This window comes from Leucoraja erinacea, chromosome 23 (genome assembly GCF_028641065.1).
Source record: "Leucoraja erinacea ecotype New England chromosome 23, Leri_hhj_1, whole genome shotgun sequence".
NCBI classification, from domain to species: Eukaryota; Metazoa; Chordata; class Chondrichthyes; order Rajiformes; family Rajidae; genus Leucoraja; species Leucoraja erinaceus.
This window is the reverse complement of record NC_073399.1, coordinates 492,791-512,812: the sequence shown is the minus strand read 5'-3', so window position 1 is coordinate 512,812 and position 20,022 is coordinate 492,791. Positions and strand designations below refer to the sequence as shown.

The following is a 20,022-nucleotide window of genomic DNA, read 5'->3' as shown; positions in this document are numbered from 1 at the left end:
ACTGGAAATAGAGTAATACAGTGAACAAGCCCTATACCCAACTTGCCAACACCAACCAAGGTGCCCCATCTTCACCAGCCCCACTTGCCTACATTTGGCACATATCCCTCTAAACCTTTCCTAACCATGTACCTGTCTAAATGTTTCTAAATTGTTGGGATTGAACAGTAGAAACAAGGAATTGCAAGTGTCAGTTTACAAAAAAACTAGACAAAGTGCTGGAGTAACTCAGCGGGTCAGGCAACATCCCTGGAGAACACAGATAGATGACATTTCAAGTCGAGACCCTTCTTCAGACTCATTTTACTTGGTACAATTTTGGAGTTTTGAAATTACTAGGAGTAATTAAATACTGAATCTGTAGCAAAACAACATAGATGTTAATTAAACAAATTAATTTCAAGACCTCACAGGATGCATCAAAAAACAGGAAACAAATAAGTTAAAAACACAGCAGAAGGTCCCAAGTCGAGATACATTTAGGATTAGAGTGAACAGAATGGATTCAAGTGCTGCAGAAACAAGAGAATACAGATATGAATAATTGACTAAAAAAAATAATTGAAGATCAGAAGAATATTTATTCATTTTCTATGATCTGCATTAGTTTTGTTTGGAAAGGCAGTGGAAGTCACAGTTAGGGGCAGCACAATGGGGCAATGGTAGAGTTGCTGCCTTACAGCATCAGAGACCTGTGTTCGATCCTGATTATGGGTGCTGTCTGCACGGACCTGTGACCACGTGGTTTTCTCTAGGTGTCCAGTTTCCTCCTATGTTGCAAAGACCTACAGATTTATAGGTTAATTGGCCTCTGTAAATAGTCGCTAGTGTAAGATAGTGCTAGTGTACGGGGTGATTGCTTTTCAACGTGGACACAGTGGGCCACGCGGCTTGGAACGGCTGTGGGACTTTGCTAGCGCCCGCCGGGGGCTCCAACAACAAGACCCGGAGCGCGGCCTTGCATCACCCGGCGCGGCGTAAATGGCCGCGGGACAATTGCCATCGCCCGCCGGGGGCTTTGACTTTGACTCTGACATCGGGAGGAGAATGGGAAGTGCAGGGGAGAGATAAGTCTTTGCCTTCCATCACAGCGAGGAGGAGATGCGCTGTGATGGATGTTTGTGTAAATTGTGTTGTGTCTTGGTTCTTTTTTGTGTGTATGACTGCAGAAACAACAGGTGAAAATGAGGGGATAGGAACAGTGAAACCAGCAAGATGGTTACAGTGGGTGACGGACAGAGGGAGAGAGATTGCAAGGATTACTTGAAATTAGAGAAATCAATATTCATACCCCTGGGTTGTAATCTACATCCAAATGGATGGGTGAATACAGTAAACCCTCGTTATAATGAGGCGCAGGGAGGGCTGATTGTCCGCTATAACTGAGTACGGGATTACTGATGTCACCTTGATGATGAGATCCAACATCAATGGACAATAGACAATAGGTGCAGGACTAGGCCATTCGGCCCTTCAAGCCAGCACCGCCATTCAATGTGATCATGGCTGATCATCCCCAATCAGAACACCGTTCCTGCCTTCTCACCATATCCCCTGACTCCGCTATTTTTAAGAGTCCTATCCAGCTCTCTCTTGAAAGCATCCAGAGAACCTGCCTCCACCGCCCTCTGAGGCAGAGAATTCCAGACTCACCACACACTGTGAGAAAAAGTATTTCCTCGTCTTCGTTCTAAATGGCCAACCCCTTATTCTTAACCTGTGGCCCCTGGTTCTGGACTCCCCCAACAACAACGACTGAGTATCATTGTATATGTAGGAGAAACAAAGAACTGCCAATGCTGGTTACAAAGTGCTGAAGTCAGCAGGTCAGGCAACATCTCTGGAGAACACGGGCCAGGTGCCGTGGGAGAGGTGAGGATTGGCGGAATAATTGGTCACGGCCCGTGGGCGGCCGGAGTGCAGGTGAGGGTCAACAGTGACAGTAGCAGGCGTGGCCCGGTAGCGGTCAAAGAAGCTGTGTGGGTCAGCGGTGGCGCGAGTGGCCGGGGGAGGCCGTACGGGCCAAGAGTGACGTCTGCAGGTGGTGAAGGTCAGTAGGTCCATCTACCATAACCAAAATCCGTTAGAAAAAGGACTATAAACAAGAAGGTTTACTGTATATTAAAAAAATAATTTAAACTGTAGGATGCAAGACTATTGCGGATCTCAATTACAGAGTGACAGCAGAAAGAAGATGGGCTGAATGGCCTTGAATTGCACCATGATTTTCTTTCCAAGAAAGAGGGTTTTGAGAAGCCCAATTCAATGTGCAACAGAAGTTTAATAAAAGATGGGATCTCAGAATTAATTCCAGGCAGATATATAATCCTGTTACAAATTGTCATTTACAGAGCTGCAGCGAAAAGCTCATGGGAAAGTAGCAGTGGTGGTGCAAGACTGCACCGCACTGCTCCAAGTGCTAACTCTATCTTGCTGACAGTGAATATAAAGGCTTCAAATTACGGAAGATAGCGCACACTGGTGCACCGGTCGTGTTGCTGCCTTACAAAGCCAGAGATTCTGGTTTGATCCTATCTGCGGGTGTTGTCTGTACGAGATTTGTATGTTCTCCCTGTGACCGCATGGGTTTTCTTTAGGTTCTCCAGTTTCCTCCCGCACTCTAAAGACGTACAGGTTTGTGGGTTAATGGGCTTCTGTAAATTGTAAAATATAATCAGCCCTAGCGGGTCGGATTGTGAGAGTGGATGGGGTGATTTCTGGCGAAGACTCGGGCGGAAGGGCCTGTTTCTATGCCATATCTCTAGTCTAAATCTATGGATTGTTCACTGTCATCTCAACACATGCCCTGGAACATAATAAGTAAACAGCTTATTTACAGCCAATTCCTTGTAGAAAACTATGCCATCCAAGTGAGGAAGTGGTTAACAGCTTGTCAGGTTATGCAGACGATGTGTTGACAGCAACAGTTCAATGGAAGCTACAGGAACAAAACAAGTTTTCTCACAAGTTTGCTGGAATTAAATATTTATAAGTAATTATCAATCAAAGACCAGGCACAGTTTTATATTCCGTGAGCTTCTTGCAGATATTGATCTATTTTATTTTCTTGGCAGCCGAGAATGATCCCAAATTATATTCTGTAACGGTCAGAAATTGACTGGGCAATTTGCACTGCTTTTCCATCAAGCAACAGCAATGCACTTATGTCGACTTAATACAAGTTCGGGTAAACACTCTTAATAGAAAGTGCATTGCTGAATATTTTAAATCATCTCTGCTCTGAACTGTGAAGCACTTTACTGTGGAGTGACCTCTTGGAAACCTCAATTCTTTTACCTGCCAGCGAGACTTCAGACTTCACATCATGTTGAGAGAAGGTTGCAGCGTTTATTATCATTTCAAGTAGAGTGTGAGAACATACCTGTCCATGATTCCATGTACATCCATAGATTGGTGTGCAATACAAGCCAATGCTAAATTAAGCTCAAGTGAAAGTGTAAAATTTGTCATCTATGCTCCCAGAGCATGAAATTATTCCTAATAGATGTTACTTTGGGACAGGAAACAAGTACTTCAATGTAACCTTTCAATGTTATATCTTCAAGTGGACTTCGAGGTTATATTTCTTTAGAGATGCGGGGGGGAAACAGACCCTTCGGCCCATCGAATCCAAACTGACCGACAATCGCTAGTTCTATCCTAATTTACAGAAACCAATTAACCTACAAAACTGCACAACTTTGGAATGTGGGAGGAAACTGGAGCACCCGGAGAAAACCCATGCAGTCACAGAGAGAACGTGCAAACTCCGTACAGACAGCAGCCGTAGTCAGGATCGAACCCAGGTGTCTGACACTGTAAGGCAGCAACTCTACCACTGTGCTGCCTATAACTTTGCACTAAATGTTGTACATGTTATTCTTGCACTGTGCACTGTGCACTATAGTCATTTTCTGACTGGATAGCAAGCAAACAAAAGCTGTTTACTGTCTCACGGTACACATGACAACAATAACATTAGCTTGTGGTTTACATAAATCTAAATCATGAAATGACTTCAGGTTTAAGATGTAGAAAAAAGAGACTGCAGATGCTGGTTTACAAAAAAAGACACAAAGTGCTGGAGTAGCTCAGCAGGTCAGGCAGCAACCCTGGAGAACATGGCTGGGTGACGTTTTGCCTTGCGATTCTTCTTCAGAGTCTTCAGGTCTGAAGAAGGGTCCCGGCCCAAAACGTCAGCTATCCATGTTCTCCGGCAATGCTGCCTGACCCGCTGAGTTACTCCAGAAATTTGAATCTTTATTCAGGCATAAAGTCTTAGATTATGAACCAGTACTAATTCTGTGGAGACACAAGGAACTGCAGATGATGGAATCTTGAGCAAAATACAAAGTACTGGAGGAACTCAGCGAGTCAGATAACATCTGTGGAGGGAATGGACGGATGATGTTTCAGGTGGAAAACAGAGGTGGCAGTGGTGGGAAAAAGTCTGGCAAGTGATGGGTGGATACAGGTGAGGGGTGGTTTTGAATGGCACATGGGTGGAGTTAGTAACAAAGACTATTCACTGCCTCTTAGCTAGAGCAATGGCCCTCGTGTTCAGTGACCTTGTGTATCCAGCTGGTCCAGCCACAGTGCTGGTGAGCAGAGGCCCAACTGCTCAGTTCTGTCCATGAGAATATACACATGGAATATGGTCAAGTTTTATAATACTTGATCAACTCTCCATTTCGTTACAGAGTCAGAGATTATTCTCCATTTTGTAACATATCTAGCTGTGCATTTCTACATATCTACCTCTGGGATGTTGCTCTTGACCTGGACATAGAACAATACAGCACAGGAACAGCCCCCCTTGGTCCACAATGTTTGTGCCAAGCATGGTGCCAAGTTAAACTCATCTCATCTGTCTGTGCTTGATCCATATTCCTCCATTCCATGCAAATCCATGTGCCTATTTACATAGCATATTTAGACCATCAATCATACATGGACCAGGTTGACATGCCAGTGGAGGTGGTGAAAGAGGTTACGATAGTGGTGCTTACCCATCTGTGGAAGGAAAGGACAGGTTGCAACCTTCTTCAGAAAAAACCTCGCCTGTCCATTTTCTCCACAATGGACACAAAGTGCTGGAGTAACTTCATGGGTCAGGCAGCATCTTTGGAAAATGTGTAGGAAGGAACTGCAGATGCTGTTTAACACCGAAGATAGATACAAAATGCTGGAGTAACTCAGCAGGACAGGCAGCATCTCTGGAAAGAAGGAATGGGTGACATTTTGGGTTGAGACCCTTCCTCTGTCTGAAGAAAGATCTCGACCCGAAACTGCCTGTCTCGCTGAGTTACTCGAGTATCTTTGGAGACCATGGATACGTGACGTTCTGGATATGATCGTGGTTTTTATGCTTCAACAACACTATCCTATCTATTTCCACGACCTCCCCGAAACACCAACATGGTCAACGGGTATGAACGTTGAACGTTGATCAAAATCACATCAAATCATTTGACAGAAATGCTCAAAGTTCAACCATATGCTACTTGAATGAAATTCTTTTGGCTGAATCTAGCCAGGTCTTCAATCTATTTCTGTTTCTGTTTGGCTGTCTGTCTTCAGTTGCCCTGAGTCCTGTAGTATGTGGTCAAAACCACTGACCTGAGGATGGGTTTCATTTTTCATCAGGTAGCACATTTTGTTGAGGATGCAATGATGCAGCTGATCCCAAGTCAACGAATGATCTTCCCTCAGCAGGAACGGTGGACCAAACCTACAAAGATCAACGTCAAATTACTTCAGTTTCACCCAGACTGATACATACTTATTGGGTTAGTGCATTTGCAGCAAGCTGAACACATTAAATGCATATCAATTCTATTAAAAGAACCAGGTTTACTGTTTTAGTAAATTGCAGCTCTGACTTATCCAAGGAGTGATTCCTCAATAAGATTTTTATTGGATGTGCTAACAGCGCTTCTTAAACTGGTGAATGGTTCACCCAAGGGTGAATGACATTATTTTGGGGTGAATGAAACTAGAGGGCTAAATGAAGGGTGAATGTCATAATTTATTCAGATATTTATATCTACAACACAAAAGCACAAAGTTCATTCATTTTGCAAACGTTGCAAAGGCATTTTTAATGAATACAAGAACTGAACCCGCTTCCCAATGACTGGGTGTCACCAGAAATAATAGATATAATTAACTGTACATTTTGATCTCATTTTTTAAAAATCAATTATTCAAGATGTGCATCTTGTGCTAGAAATGAGGTCGTTTTATTGACAAGGAATAAATATTTTATTTTATGGTTTATTAAAGATCTTGTAATTTCAAAATGCAAGAAGGCACCACTGGTTTTGATTGAGTTCTTGCCATTTTGTCTTTCTTTTCTGAATCAAGGAATTATATCATCCAATCTCTGTGTGTGTGTTGTCTTCCAATCTAAATAATGCTTCTCAAGATGCTCAGTAAGTGAATCTACAGTAAAAAGTAACATGTACCCAAAATGGCATCTAAACGGGTTTGATTCCAACTACGGATGTTGTCTGTATGGAGTTTGTACGTTCCTCCCGTGACCAGAGGGGTTTTCTCTGAGATTTTCAGTTTCCTGCCACATTCCAAAGGCGTGCAGGTTTGCAGGTTAATTGGCTCAAGTGTAAATTGCCGCTCGTGTTTGTAGGATAGTGTTAATGTGCAGGGATCGCTGGTTGGTGCGGGTCTGGTTCTGCGCTATCTCTAAACTAAACTAAAATCCGCACACACACAAGTAAGATCTTCAATGCCCTACTTAAAGCATTCAAGAGACAAAGATGTGCACAATCACTCAGTCAGTGTTCAGATAAATATTTGAAACTGCAAAAATAATTTGCACTTTCAGAATGACTTTAGCAGAACAAAACATCATGAGTCGAGTGGTAAATTACATTCCACTGCACCTTGTGACAAATACATTTGAACTTGAACTTGAAACTGTTTTACTGTCAGATGTCCCAAAACGGAATAATGAAATTCTGACTTGGAGCAGTGCAATACATATGTAAGCACCATAATAAAATAAATAGTTATTATCTATAAACAATAATAGTGCAAAGACAAAACCATTGCCCCCAAGTTAATGTGGTTTGGAGGTTATTTGAAAGTTTTAGTGTTAAACAGGGGAAGCAGCTGCTCCTGAACCTGCATGTAACATCTTTCAGGCTCCTGTACCTTCTTCTTGATGGCAGGATTGAAATGAGAATGTGCCCAGGGTGGTGTGTGTCTCTGATGATGCTGGCTGCCTTTTTGAGGCCGTGACCCTTGTAGATCCCTGGTGTAGAGTTCAGTACACGTGATGGACTGGGCAATGTTTGCTACTTTTAGCAATCTTCTTGTTTCTTGGGCGTTTGAGTTGCAGAGGCAGGCCGTGATGAAACCAGTCAACATGCTCTCTACTGTACACCTGTAGAATTGGTAGAGAGTATTTGTTGACTTACCAAATCTCTTTCACCTACTTAGGGAGGCAAAGGTCAAAGGTATTTTATTGTCACATATACCAATATGCAAATTACCATGCAGCCATTTCGAAAAGAGAAAAAAAGCAACAAGACACATGACTACATAACATAAACATCCACCACAGCAGATTCCCCACATTCCTCACAGTGATGGAAGGCAAAATAGTCCAATCTTCTTCCCCTTTATTGTCCACGGTCGGGGCAGTCGCACCATCCGTCGCGGGCGGTCGAATCTCCTGCGTTGGGCTGTCGAAGTCGCGGTCGAAGCTCCCGCGTTGGGCGGTCGAAGCTCCCGCGTTGGGCGGTCGAAGCTCCCGCGTTGGGCGGTCGAATTCCCTCGTTGGGCGTTCGAAGCTCCCGCGTTGGGCGGTCGAAGCTCCCGCGGCGTGGAGTTCCCGGAAGTCGGTCTCTAACCAGAGACGTTAACACAGGCACCAGTGGTTGGAAATCCGAGGTTGATACCTGGCAAAGGGATCGCGAGGTCCACGATGGTAAGCCCAGCAGGCACCCGCGATGGAGATCTCAAAATCGGCCTCCAGCAAAGGCCGCCAACACCTCGATGTTGGGCCGCAGTGTGGACGGAGATACGATACGGAAAAAAATCGCACCTCCGTCGATGTAAGAGATTAGAAAAAGTTTCCCCCAACTCCCCTTCCCATCCCATCCCACCCCATAACCTAACCCTAACCCCTAACCCCTAACCCCATCCCACCATGTAAAACAAACTAACGAACACTAGACACATACATTTAACACATACTATTTAAACAACAAGAAGGAAGGGACAGTCAGCCATTGCTGGCGCCACCCGGAGGCGTTGATGGCGTTTCTTTATGAATACATCAATGTACTGGGTCCAGGACAGATCTTCAGAGATATGCACTCCCAGGAATTTGATTCCCAGTGTGTTGTGCAAAAGCATTATCCAACAGAAGGGGTTTAGTATGCTAACGCTTTAAAAATCGCCTCAAAGTGATCCACAATTCACAGCCAAACAATAACGATACAAGCATGCACTACTACACACAGAGTCAACGTCCTCTACTTTTCTCTTCTTGAGTAGTTTGTGCAGAGGTGCTGTTCCTACGGATGGATGGGCTTTATCCATTGATGAACTATTCAACTGAAGGGGACTGGAACGACGTGAGAATGACTGACCCAAATCCATCGTCACTCAAGTCCACCCATCGGGGTTGGTCACCATGTGGTAACATAGAGACAGACTTATACCTCAGTTCATTCTTGCCACAGTGGCGACAGTCGGAGCTTAGTCTATCAGAACCAAACTTTCTGCTGACTGAGTTCAGCTTCTACAACAATAAATGTTATAAACGTTCTTGTTTTGTGTAATTCAGTAAAAAGGCAGATGATCCACTGAACCACTGGGTCTACACTTGGAAAACTTTCTTTAGCATTAGCTGCCAAACAGTTACAATTTTAATCCTGCTCTTCCGCAGTTTCACAAACCCATTTCTGTCATCAGCAGAGTTATGATGTCAGGACATAAGGGTCTGAGTTAAAGAGAGACGTTGAGCAGGCTAGGCCACTATTCCTTGGAGTGCAGGATGATGAGGGGTAATATTATAGAGGTGTACAAAATCATGAGATGAATAGATCGGGTAGATGCACAGAACGTCTTGCCCAGAGTAGGGGAGTTGAGAACAGGAGGACATAGATTTAAGGTGGGGGGGGAGGGGGAGGGGGGAGAGGGGGGGGGGGGGGGGAAGATTTAATTGGAACCTGAGGTGTAACTTTTGCCACACAAAGTATGTTGGGTGTGTGGAACGAGCTGCCAGAGGAGGTAATTGAGGCAGGTACTATCTCGATGTTAAAGAGACATTTAGACAGGTACATGGATAGGACAGGTTTAGAGGGGTATGGGCCAAACACAGTCAGATGGGACTAGTGTCGATGGGACAAGTAGGGCCTGTTTCCACGCTGTACGACTCTATCAGCACACTTTATCATTTTAGATCTGTGACCCACAAGCAGCCATCTGTAAATAACTCTGTAATGAACCACAAGGGATTCAGAGCGTGGGGTGAAGGCTCCAAGGATTGAATCAAATGCACAAAAGAGAAAAGTGATGAATATTGTCTTCAAGTACAGGCCAGGAATTTTACACCTTATCCTTGATTTGTGGCTGCTCCTCAAACACATGACAGTGGACTTGACAAGTTACATGAGAAATCACCGACAGGGCAAGAAGCCCAGCTGTGATGAATGTGCTTCCATGAGGGGCCAAAAGGACTATTCAAACTTGAGTTAAGACCAGTCTTCCAGCAATAACTCAGACTGGTGCAGTTGTACCAATCCTTTGATTTCCTTTTCCGTACAGCTGTGAAATTAAAATCTGAATATGTAAGAAGGAACTGCAGATGCTGGTTTAAACCAAAGAAAGACACAAAGTGCTGGAGTAACTCAGCGGGACAGGCAGCATTTCCAGAGAGAAGGAATGGGTGATGTTTCGGGGCGATACCCTTCTTCAGACTTTTGAAATGAAAATCTGAGAAGTTTGGATTTTAAAAGAAACTGCAAGAATGATTTGGAGTTTGTGTGATGCTGAGACCTGTGTCAGTGTGTTAGAAGATTGAGGATTTAAGGTCCAATATGAAACTTCTAGACAACACTGCACTCCATTGGCTGTGCTTCCTTTGCATATACAACGTTCAAACAAGGAGTGATCAAAAATAAACAGTAGATGCTGTTTTGTACCAAAGATAGACACAAAATGCTGGAGTAACTGAGCCGGCCACGCAGCTTCTCTGGAGAAAATAGATAAGTGACGTTTTTCGGGTAGGGACCCTTATTCAGACTGATTGAAGCAGGGAGAGTGCGGGGGGAAAAAACTGGACAGGCTGATTTCTGCATAGCGACAGGTGTGAGCCCAAGAGGGACACATCATTGTGAACTGTGGAACTGCCTACCAGCCATTTAGTGGAGGAGAGGGGGAAAGAGGAGAAGAGGGAGAGAAGGGGAGGAGGTGGGTGTTTGTTCTATGTTCACACAGTTACATTGTAAGCTGCCAGATTGAAATATGAGGTGGCAGCTCCTCCAATATGCACATGGCCTCACTCTGGCAACAGAGGAGGCCCAGGACAGAATGGACAGTTTGGGAATGGGAAGGGGGTTAACAACTTGGAGATCCAGCAGGCCTTGGTGGAGCAAGCACAAGTGAAACGGTTGGTCTCGCCAATGTTCAGGATCTCACAGTGGGAATAATTCAAACAAAAAGTCTTGGCTTGCTGAATTCAAAGAGGAATTGAAAACAATTCTTACAGTACTCGTCAATATATAAGCTGCAACCAATCTGACATAAGGTTATGAAGTCATTTCCTTTTATATTGTCTGGCAATCTGCTGTATGTGAAGTGATTTATGCCATCGATCAGCTGTTCACACTAGTTCTATGTTATCCCATTTAACCTAAAAGCCTGCATGAGTGGAGTGTGGGAGGAGACTATGGCACCCAGAGCAAACCCACACGGTCACAGGGAGAATGTCCAAACTACACACAGACAGCACCCGAGGTCAGGATTGAACATGGGTCTCTGGTGCTGTAAGGCAGCAGTTCTTCCAGCTGTGCCACTCTCTGGATGCGTGTGACTGCCAAAATGTTGCCAGCTTCACATGGTGCTGACAAGATCACATTCCCCAAATGCAAAATCCAGGCCATTCAGCCCAATTAATCCATGCTGACCAATCAGCCCAATCTAATCCATGCTGACCAGATGCCCACATTTGGTTTAAACCCCTTTAAACATTTTCTATCACGTTGGTACTTGCCTCCTTTGTCATCTGTACTGTGCTAATTGACATTTTTCTTGCTTGCCTTTGTATTTCCAAAATTACACTTTCCCAAATAATGCACCAAAGTATTTTAAGAAAATCAAAATGCTAAAGAATTGATTTTCCAAGTTCTTCAATTATTTATACTAAGGGTTTGGAGCATTTATTCATGTCTTGGAATACCAGACAAATGAGATATTCCCTTGAGCTGGATTTCTGTGTTATTAAATAACAGGTCAGGGAAAAACGCAGCGTAAAAAAAAGTCACATCTTACAGCTGATGGCCATCTTTGTATGACAGCTCTAAATATAGTAGTCAGCAATGGGTGAGCAAATAGTGGTCTCAATGCAGATGCACTGCAGTGAGATGCAGTGATATCAACCAAAGAGTTTTCCTTGTATTTAGAGTACGTCAGTCTCAAATGAATAAATATAGTTGACCGTGAGATCAAAGTCACAAAGGTGGGAGGGTGAACTGGGGTAATGCCTCCAGTGCCTTCATGGTTGGCTGGAGGTGGCAGCTCACTGGACACAAAGATGGCCAGACTGGACTTTGGACTTTGACTAATGGCGCCACCGCATGTGTAATAAATGCAACAAGAATTTCACTGTGCAGTTGCATGTGTGACAAATAACACACCATAGACTATTGCATGCTAGTTCAGTCTGGCTTGTTCAGTCCAAGATTTACAGATTATCCCGTTGCTGGATTTCATGTGTTCAGCCCCCATTATCTCAACCAGCAGGATTGTAACGGTGGGTTATTATTTCTTTCATTATTTTAATTTAGTTTTACCATTTGATTAACGTTTTTCTTTAGTTTTAAAATATTTAAATATTTTTCTTGTTTTTTAAGTATTCACATAAATGTCTTGAAATGAAGAAATACTTACACATTGTGAAAATTGCTTCACGGCTTTGACAATGGCTATAGTTCTGAGTCTAGCCATCTGCCTACCCCCACACGTGTATCCACCTATCAATTGCCCCTCCTCTCTTCCAGATTCTCTCCTCTCCCCACCTTAATCAGTGAAGGAAGGTTCCTGACCCAAAACGTAGCCTATCTATGTTCACCGGAGAAGCTGCCTGATCCATTGAATTACTCCAGCACTTTGTGTCTAAGGAAAAGGAGGTGAGAGGTGATGGAGGGAATTACATTTCCCTGAACAGCAAACTGAAATTTTTGAGCTAAAATTACCTTTTATTCACACTTTCAAACAGCCTTCAACACGGGCTCATCCAAGACATGTACATCTTATGCTTGGCTGAATTTGAGAATAGAAAACCATCACTGCTGGATCAAATTCAATTTCATTCGTCATTATTAATCTTCTCCCAATTGTATCGGGCCAATGTGGATGGTCAGTTGTTTGCTGCCTTGCAGTTAAATATCAGAATACAGGGTCACAAAATGCTGGAATAACTCAGTGAGTCAGGCAACATCTCTGAAGGACATGAATGGGCAAAGTATTGGATCGCGACGCTTCTTCAAACTGAGTTACTCTAGCCCTTTGTATCTCCAGCCCCTTGTATCAACAAGGCATTGAGTTACTCTACACAAAAATATATCTATACTGATGAGGATGTTGCCAAGACTTGAGAGAATGAGCTATAGGGAGAGGTTGGACTTTGTTCCTTGGAGTGTAGGAGATTGAGGGGTGATCTTATAAAGGTGACTTGCATTCACCTCATCCTTATCCCAGGGTAGGGGAATCAAGAACTAAAAGGCATAGGTTTATGCTGAGAGAAGAAAGATTTAATAGGAACCTTTGATGAAAGAATGGGTCGACTGGGCTTGTATTCACTGGAATTTAGAAGGATGAGAGGGGTCAGCCATGATCATATTGAAAGGCGGTGCTGGCTCGAAGGGCCAAATGGCCTACTCCTGCACCTACTTTCTATGTTTCTGAGGGGCAACTTTTTCACACATGGGTACATGAAATGAGGAAGCAGTTCAGGCAGGGACAATAACAATATTTAAACCAGGCATGGAATCCATGACTGATTGGAAAGGTTTAGAGGGACGTGGGCCAAGCCCGGGTAAATGGGACTGTCTTGGGCAGTTTGGATGAGTTGTGACGAAGGGCCCACTTCCATTTTGTTCCACTCCTGCGCTTAAGGTCGCCAACAGTCCCGTATTAGCCGGGATATCCCGTATATTGGGCTAAATTGGTTTGCCCCGTATGGGACTGCCCTTGTCCCGTATTTGACCGCTACTACTCGGGCCGAGGGGACAGTCGGGTCAGAGCGCCGCGTCCAGCCCCGCCTCACCCGTCCCGACGAAGTGCTGCCCATGGAGTGCAGCCACAGCACCTCACCCGTGGCCCCGTCAGTCGGTCGGCAGCCCGGCCAGCTGTCCGACCTTGGGACCTTCGCTTACCGCCAACACCACCAACTCTTCTCACGGCCGATCATCGGTTCATAAGTTGGATGGGGTGCCGGACACTGCGCCCCTCAGCTGGCCCGCTGGCTGGGCTTTGTGTGCAGTCTAACACCCGGGCCAACTCATCATTCACCCAGACACCGCAACCAATTGCCATCGGGATTTTGTCCCTTATTAGTGAGTGAGAAAGTTGTAAACCCTACCTGCTCCCAACCAGTTAGTTCTCAGATTAAAACAATGAAACCAAGTTACTTTTTTATCCCGACATTAAATTAAATCTTATTCAGAATCCCCAAAAAAGGGATACACATTGAGCAGAAGTTGTTTAATATTCATTTGCCTGTAGCTGTGAGAGTATTTTAGATTGTTGCTGAAACCCTACCCAAGGGACTGGCCTGGGAAGGGATGGTTAAGGTGATAATTGATACTTTGATAGTTGATGGATAACATTACTCTGTTGGATGATGATGCTATTGGGAATGATTAAAAAGTAATTAAAAGTGAAACATATCACTGAAGTCACTACGTTTGCCCCAAGCAATGGCGGACATAATGGAAGTGGATCATTTTAAGAAGGAAAAAGATGGGATTAAAAACAGTGAAACTGCCAAAAGCTGAGTCTTTTCCAATCTGTAAACTACTGCCAGGGGTGGTGGTGGAGCCAGATACCATTGTGGCATTAAGTGGCTTTTAGATCGGGACACGGAAATGCAGGGAAAAGAGGGATATGGACCATGTACAGGCAATGAGATCAGTTTGGCATAGCATCATAATCGGCAGAAAGATTGTGGGCCAATGGGCTGGACTATGTTCTGGGCACTGCCCCTACTTCTGTTTGGTGATGGAGCTTTCAGCTAAGAATGGCCTGTGTGCTGCTTGGATGATGAAAGGCAGTGGGGAGGAAGTGGGGTAATTTGACTCTTGAGATTGTCCTTCCATGTGCAGGCACAGATACACTAAACTTACACTGAAACTTACAGAACGTGGCCAATGAGCACTGCTTGTTTTGGTGCTCAGGGATTTAACTCAATCATAATGGAATGAAAAAGAACAGCTGGAGGAAGCTACAAAAACAAATGAAAATATTGTCAGAAAGAGCCACAGGCAGTGTTGGCAATTGCTCAGTGATACAATGGTCTGTGAATATTGTTCCCCAAGGTGATTGATGCAGTGCAGCCAGAATCTGCATTGTTGGGAGGGGAGAGACATCCATTTTAACTTAAATACCAATCAAAACAAATCTGCTAAACTATAAATAGATTGGAAGATACACGTTGCCTTTGGGGAATATTACATTGCCAAAGCTTCATATTGGACTTGTTTATAATTACTTAAGCTGCCCTGTAGAGTATATACCAGTGTGCTGTGCCAAGACGCAGAGAGAGAGAGAGAGAGAGAGAATGAGAGAGAGAAAAGAGAGAGAGAGAAAGAGAGAGAGAAAGAGTGAGAGAAAGAGGAGAAGAGAGAAAGAGAGAGAGAGAAGAGAGAGAGAGAGAGAGGAGTGAGAGAAAGGGAGAGAAAGAGAGAGAGAGAAAATATTGAATTGCTAAACTTGCTATTGTGCTGTACTGCTTACAGCTGCAAGAACGTGTAGCAATCAATAAAGGGCTATAGGCCTATTGCGAGTTTATGTACAGGGACATATCTATCCATGTATACTTGTATTTATACTGATGCATTTTAAACATGTATGTCATGTTTTATACTTTGGCAATATAACAATGTTTTTTTTTATCATGCCAATAAAGTTTTTAAAATTGAAAAATTGAGAGGGAGAGAGAGAGAGGGGGGGAGAGAGAGAGGGAGAGAGAGGGGGAGAGAGAGAGGGGGAGAGAGAGAGGGGGAGAGAGAGGGAGAGAGAGTATGCAGAGTGGGAGAGAGAGAATAGAGAGGAGAGAAAGAGCAGGAATGGCAGAGAGAAGGGATAGAGGGATAGATAGAGGGCAGAGAGAGTGGGGAGAGGGGAAGGCCTAGTGATAGAAGGTAGAAATAGAGAGAGGGAGGGCAGAGAAGGGCTCGTATCGCTAGGTCCTTCGATGGAGTTTTTTTTACAAGGGATTCAAGAAAAATATGAAGTAGAATTTATTACTTGCCATTGCAGTAACTCTTATAAATCACCTAATCATGCGTAATAATGTCAGTTTCACAATTTGTCTTCATCTCAACCTACAAGGCTAATGCACATGGAATGACCTCATGTTATCCAGGAGACTCTCTCACTCCCTTCCTGATGGAACAAACTAACTCTCCCCACAGCAAAGCGTAAATCACAAGCCTGGGACTGGAACATCTCTGCTCTGCCAGTACTACCACTCAATTACAGACTCTACAAAGGGCAACTATTTGCTACCATGCGTTTACTCCTTCACTTGCAAGGGTTTTCAAATCCCCTCTTTTTTTGATACAGATTTTCTCCTCTTCCAGCTACAGATGTGAATCTTCAAGGGACAGAAATTCTTTGGCACCGCCCCAAACGTTGAACTCAAACAGTTGCCAAACAGCTATTTAATTATTGAGTATCCACCAGAACTCATATGGAAGTCACAAGCACCATGATCAAATGTATTATTGTTAAGCCCAGGTGCATTGCAGCAGCTCAGTGTTTCCCCTCTGTTATCTGTATATTCTGAATTGCCACAGCTTGGTTTGGGAATGGCTCTACCCAAAGCAGCAAGAAATTGCAAAGAAAATGTGTCGGAAGGAACTGCAGATGCTGGTTTAGACCAGACATAAACACAAAATACTGGAGTAACTCAGCGGGTCAGGCTGCATCTCTGGAGAAAGGAATAGGTGACCTTTCGGGTCAGAATCCTTCTTCAGACTGAGTTGGGGGGTAGATTGGGGGGGGGGGGGGGGGGTTGGATTGGGGTGGGGTAGATTGGGGGGGGGGTTGATTGGGATGGGGGGGGGGGGGGGTGGATTGGGAGGGGGGGGGTGAAAAGCCAGAACTGATCAGGGCTGGTAATAGATGACCTCTGGAAGGGTGGAGTCCATAATGGCCCATTGTTGGCTGGAGAAGATGTGCTAATGAAAGGGATACAAGGGTGTGGACCATGGACCGTGGAGTGAGGGTTGGGAGGGAATGCAGAAGTTACTTGAGATTAGAAAATTCAACATCCACACTGCTGGGGTTTAAGCTGCCCCAGCAAAATATGAGGTGCTGTTCCTACAATTTGAATGTGGCATCACTCTGACAGCGGAGGACAGAAAGGTCAATATGGGAATGGGACGGGAAGTAAAAATGGTTTGGAAATTGCAGAGGGTTATGGATGTAGCCCAGACCATCAAACACACACCAGAATCCCCATCATTGATTCCATCTACACATAACTTGGCCTCAAAAATACAGCCAAGATTATCAAAGACTTCTGAAGAAGAATCAAGCAGGGCAACGGCACCGACCCAAAACATCACCCATCCGTTTTCTCCAGAGATGCTGCCTGACCCGCTGGGTTACTGCAGCACTTTGTGCCTAATCAAGGGGTTATCTCTTCCCGGTTATTCCATCTTCTTCCTGCTCCAGTCGGGCAGAAAATAATGAAGTTTGAAAGCGCGCACCACCAGACTCCCCTCTGTCATCAGGCTTCAGAACGGCCCTTCCAAATGCCTGGGTATAGTGCCGATTCACCTCTATCCCATTGCGGACATCAGTCTTTGTCCTTGGACCTGATGTGTTAAAAAGCTGAGAAGTGTATTTTGCACTTTGTACCTTTCCCCTTTGCTCGACCTATTGTACCAGAGTTTGGCTCGATTGTATTTATCTATAGTATTATCTGATTTGTTTGGATAGCATGCAAAAACAAAGATTTTCACTGTACCTTGGTCTGCGTGACAATAATCAACCTAAACATTAACACTTTCCTCAAGGTTATGATCAGACTAATCAGCGTAGAATCAAATGCATTTAATTTCTATGCAGATTATACTGAAATTTCAGTTTTGCTTTGAATACATTTCCATTGTCATTATGCTTCATAAACAGAACAGCCTAATTAGTGAACATTAGTGCACTCCAGCCTAACGAGTGAACATTAGTGTACTATAGTCTATTCTTGGAAACATTGCTCCATTGGTCTACGATTCAACCTTTATCGAACCAAAACTTCAGAAGAAATAAATGCGTAAAATATAGTTAGCTTCACAACGACTTCTTAATAGTTATTTAAAATTATTTAAAGTGAAAAATGAATTTTGTAAATATTATAATTGAAGCGAAAGTAAAGTTGTAGCCAGTTTATGAAAATAGAGATTATATTTAAAGATCTCAACAGAATTAAAATGACAGAAAAAGGTTGGTCTGCGGATTGAAAAGATATTTTACTTATTCAATCTAATTTAAACTAGTTATCAGGATGACAGGAAATTGAACCCAACTCTGTTTACTACAAATCATTTTTGAAGGTTTATATGGTGACCTTTGAATGAAAGAGGAATTAGATATAGAGAATAGAAAGTACAGCCACAACAACAGGCCCTTTCACCCACAATGTCAGGTCCAAACATGATGTCAAACTCATTTCCTTTGCCTGCACCTGGTCCATATTCCTCCATCCCCTGCATATCCATGTCCCTTTTTAATCGTTTCTTAAACGCCACAATCATATCTGTCTCCCCCACCCCCTGAAAGCACGTTCCAGGCACCCAGCACCGTAGAAATAAAATGCCCCGCACATCTCCTTTAAACTTTGCCCCTCTCATCTTAAAGTTATGCCCTCTAGTCTTTGACATTTCCACCCTTGGCTCTCTATCCAATCAATACCTCTCATAATTGTATATTCTTCGATCAGGTCTCCCCTCAACTTCCGATGCTCCAGAGAAAACAATCCAAGCTTGTCCCACCTCTCCTTAGACCTAATATCCTTCATGTCAACACAGTATTCTGGTAAACATCTACTGCACCCCCTCCAAAGCTTCCCGTAATGGAGCGACTGGAACTGCAAATAATACTTCAAATACAGCCTAAGCAAAGTCCTATGAAGCCACAACATAACCTCCTGACTTTCATTCAATTCCTGATCGATGAAGGCCAGCTTGACATGACACTGGGTGCATGAGTGTGGATGAACAGTCTCTCAGTGCAGGATAAAATATTCAAATCTTTCAAGAGAAATGTGGCGTACTTACTTGCTTGGTGCATTTTTTCATATCCATATATGATATTTAATTTAAATCATCGCTTGTAAGTGCTTGCACGAATAAAATGTGAATCTATATTTATTGAAACTGCATTTATTCAGCCTGACAAATGAATGGATAGAGATACTCAATTTATAACTAATGCTTCTCAAGCAGACGTACCTTTCTGCACTTAATAAGCCTTAACATGTCCACACTGCTCCATTGAAGGAAAAGAATGTTGGTTCTAATGTGATTTATTGAACGACATGAAAATTGATGTATGGTTAACAATGGTTATAACACAAAATACTCAGGGTTACAGTAAAATGAAATATATCACACCCATCCAAACAACAGAAGTAAATTGCAAGATAGACACAAAGTGTTGGAGTAACTCAGCAGGTCAGGCAGCATCTCAGGAGGAAAAGATGCCTGAAATGCCACCTATCCTTTTTACTTCAGAGGGAAAACAATAATAAACATAAACTTAAGCATAAACTCCTTCCTCAAGGATACAATCAGACTAATTGGCATCGAAACAAATGCATTTATCTTCTAAGCAGATTATACTGAAAATTCAGTTTTGCTTTTCATACATTTCCAGCATCGTAAACTGGATATTTTACACCATAAAACCCTTTATTGTGTGCTAACCAGGCTTCATAAACAGAGAACAGCCTAACTGGTGAATCTTACTGCATGGATCTACAGCATGACCCGCTGTGTTATTCCAGCACTTTGTGTCTATCTTACGTAAATTGCAAGGTCTGTTTTGAAGGCCACCTGGTCATGGATCTCAGAAGATCCTCATTTTGTGGAAAGATTGCTCAGAGCCGATATTGATCAGAATGTGAACCAGAAGATGTCACCCTATTTCCAGCAGATTCTCATCACTATGATTTTTGCCCCAGACAAATGCCATTTCCCTCCAGACATTATCAGTCGTAAAAAGTTACAGCAAAAACTAATGGCATCATATATTTCCCTCTGACACCAATGGAAGTGAGGTCTGGTATAAATCCAGCAGGTTGGCATTTTGAGTACTTATGAACAGCGGGACAACTTTGATTTTTCAATCACTTCCTTTAATAAAATGTCGGAGTAACTCAACAGGACACAAGATGTTGGAGTAACTCAACAGGTCGCTGGAGAACATGGAAAGGTGAAGTTTCAGATCAGTTCGGCATGGACTTGTAGGGCCGAGATGGCCTGTTTCCGTGCTGTAATTGTTATATGGTTATATGGTTATATCAGGGCCATTTTTCCAATTGAA

The 20,022-nt window shown here is 43.4% G+C and overlaps 1 protein-coding gene across 1 annotated transcript in view; it reads right to left on the bottom strand.

Annotated features, from left to right (window-relative positions):
* The window catches only part of LOC129708077 (ubiquitin carboxyl-terminal hydrolase 43-like), a 285,523-nt gene that overhangs the window by 42,616 nt on the left and 222,885 nt on the right, over positions 1-20,022 (bottom strand). The window contains exon 8 of the mRNA XM_055653607.1: positions 5,620-5,731. Within this exon, the coding sequence (XP_055509582.1) occupies positions 5,620-5,731 (112 nt within the window). The remainder of the gene's footprint in view (positions 1-5,619; positions 5,732-20,022) is intronic.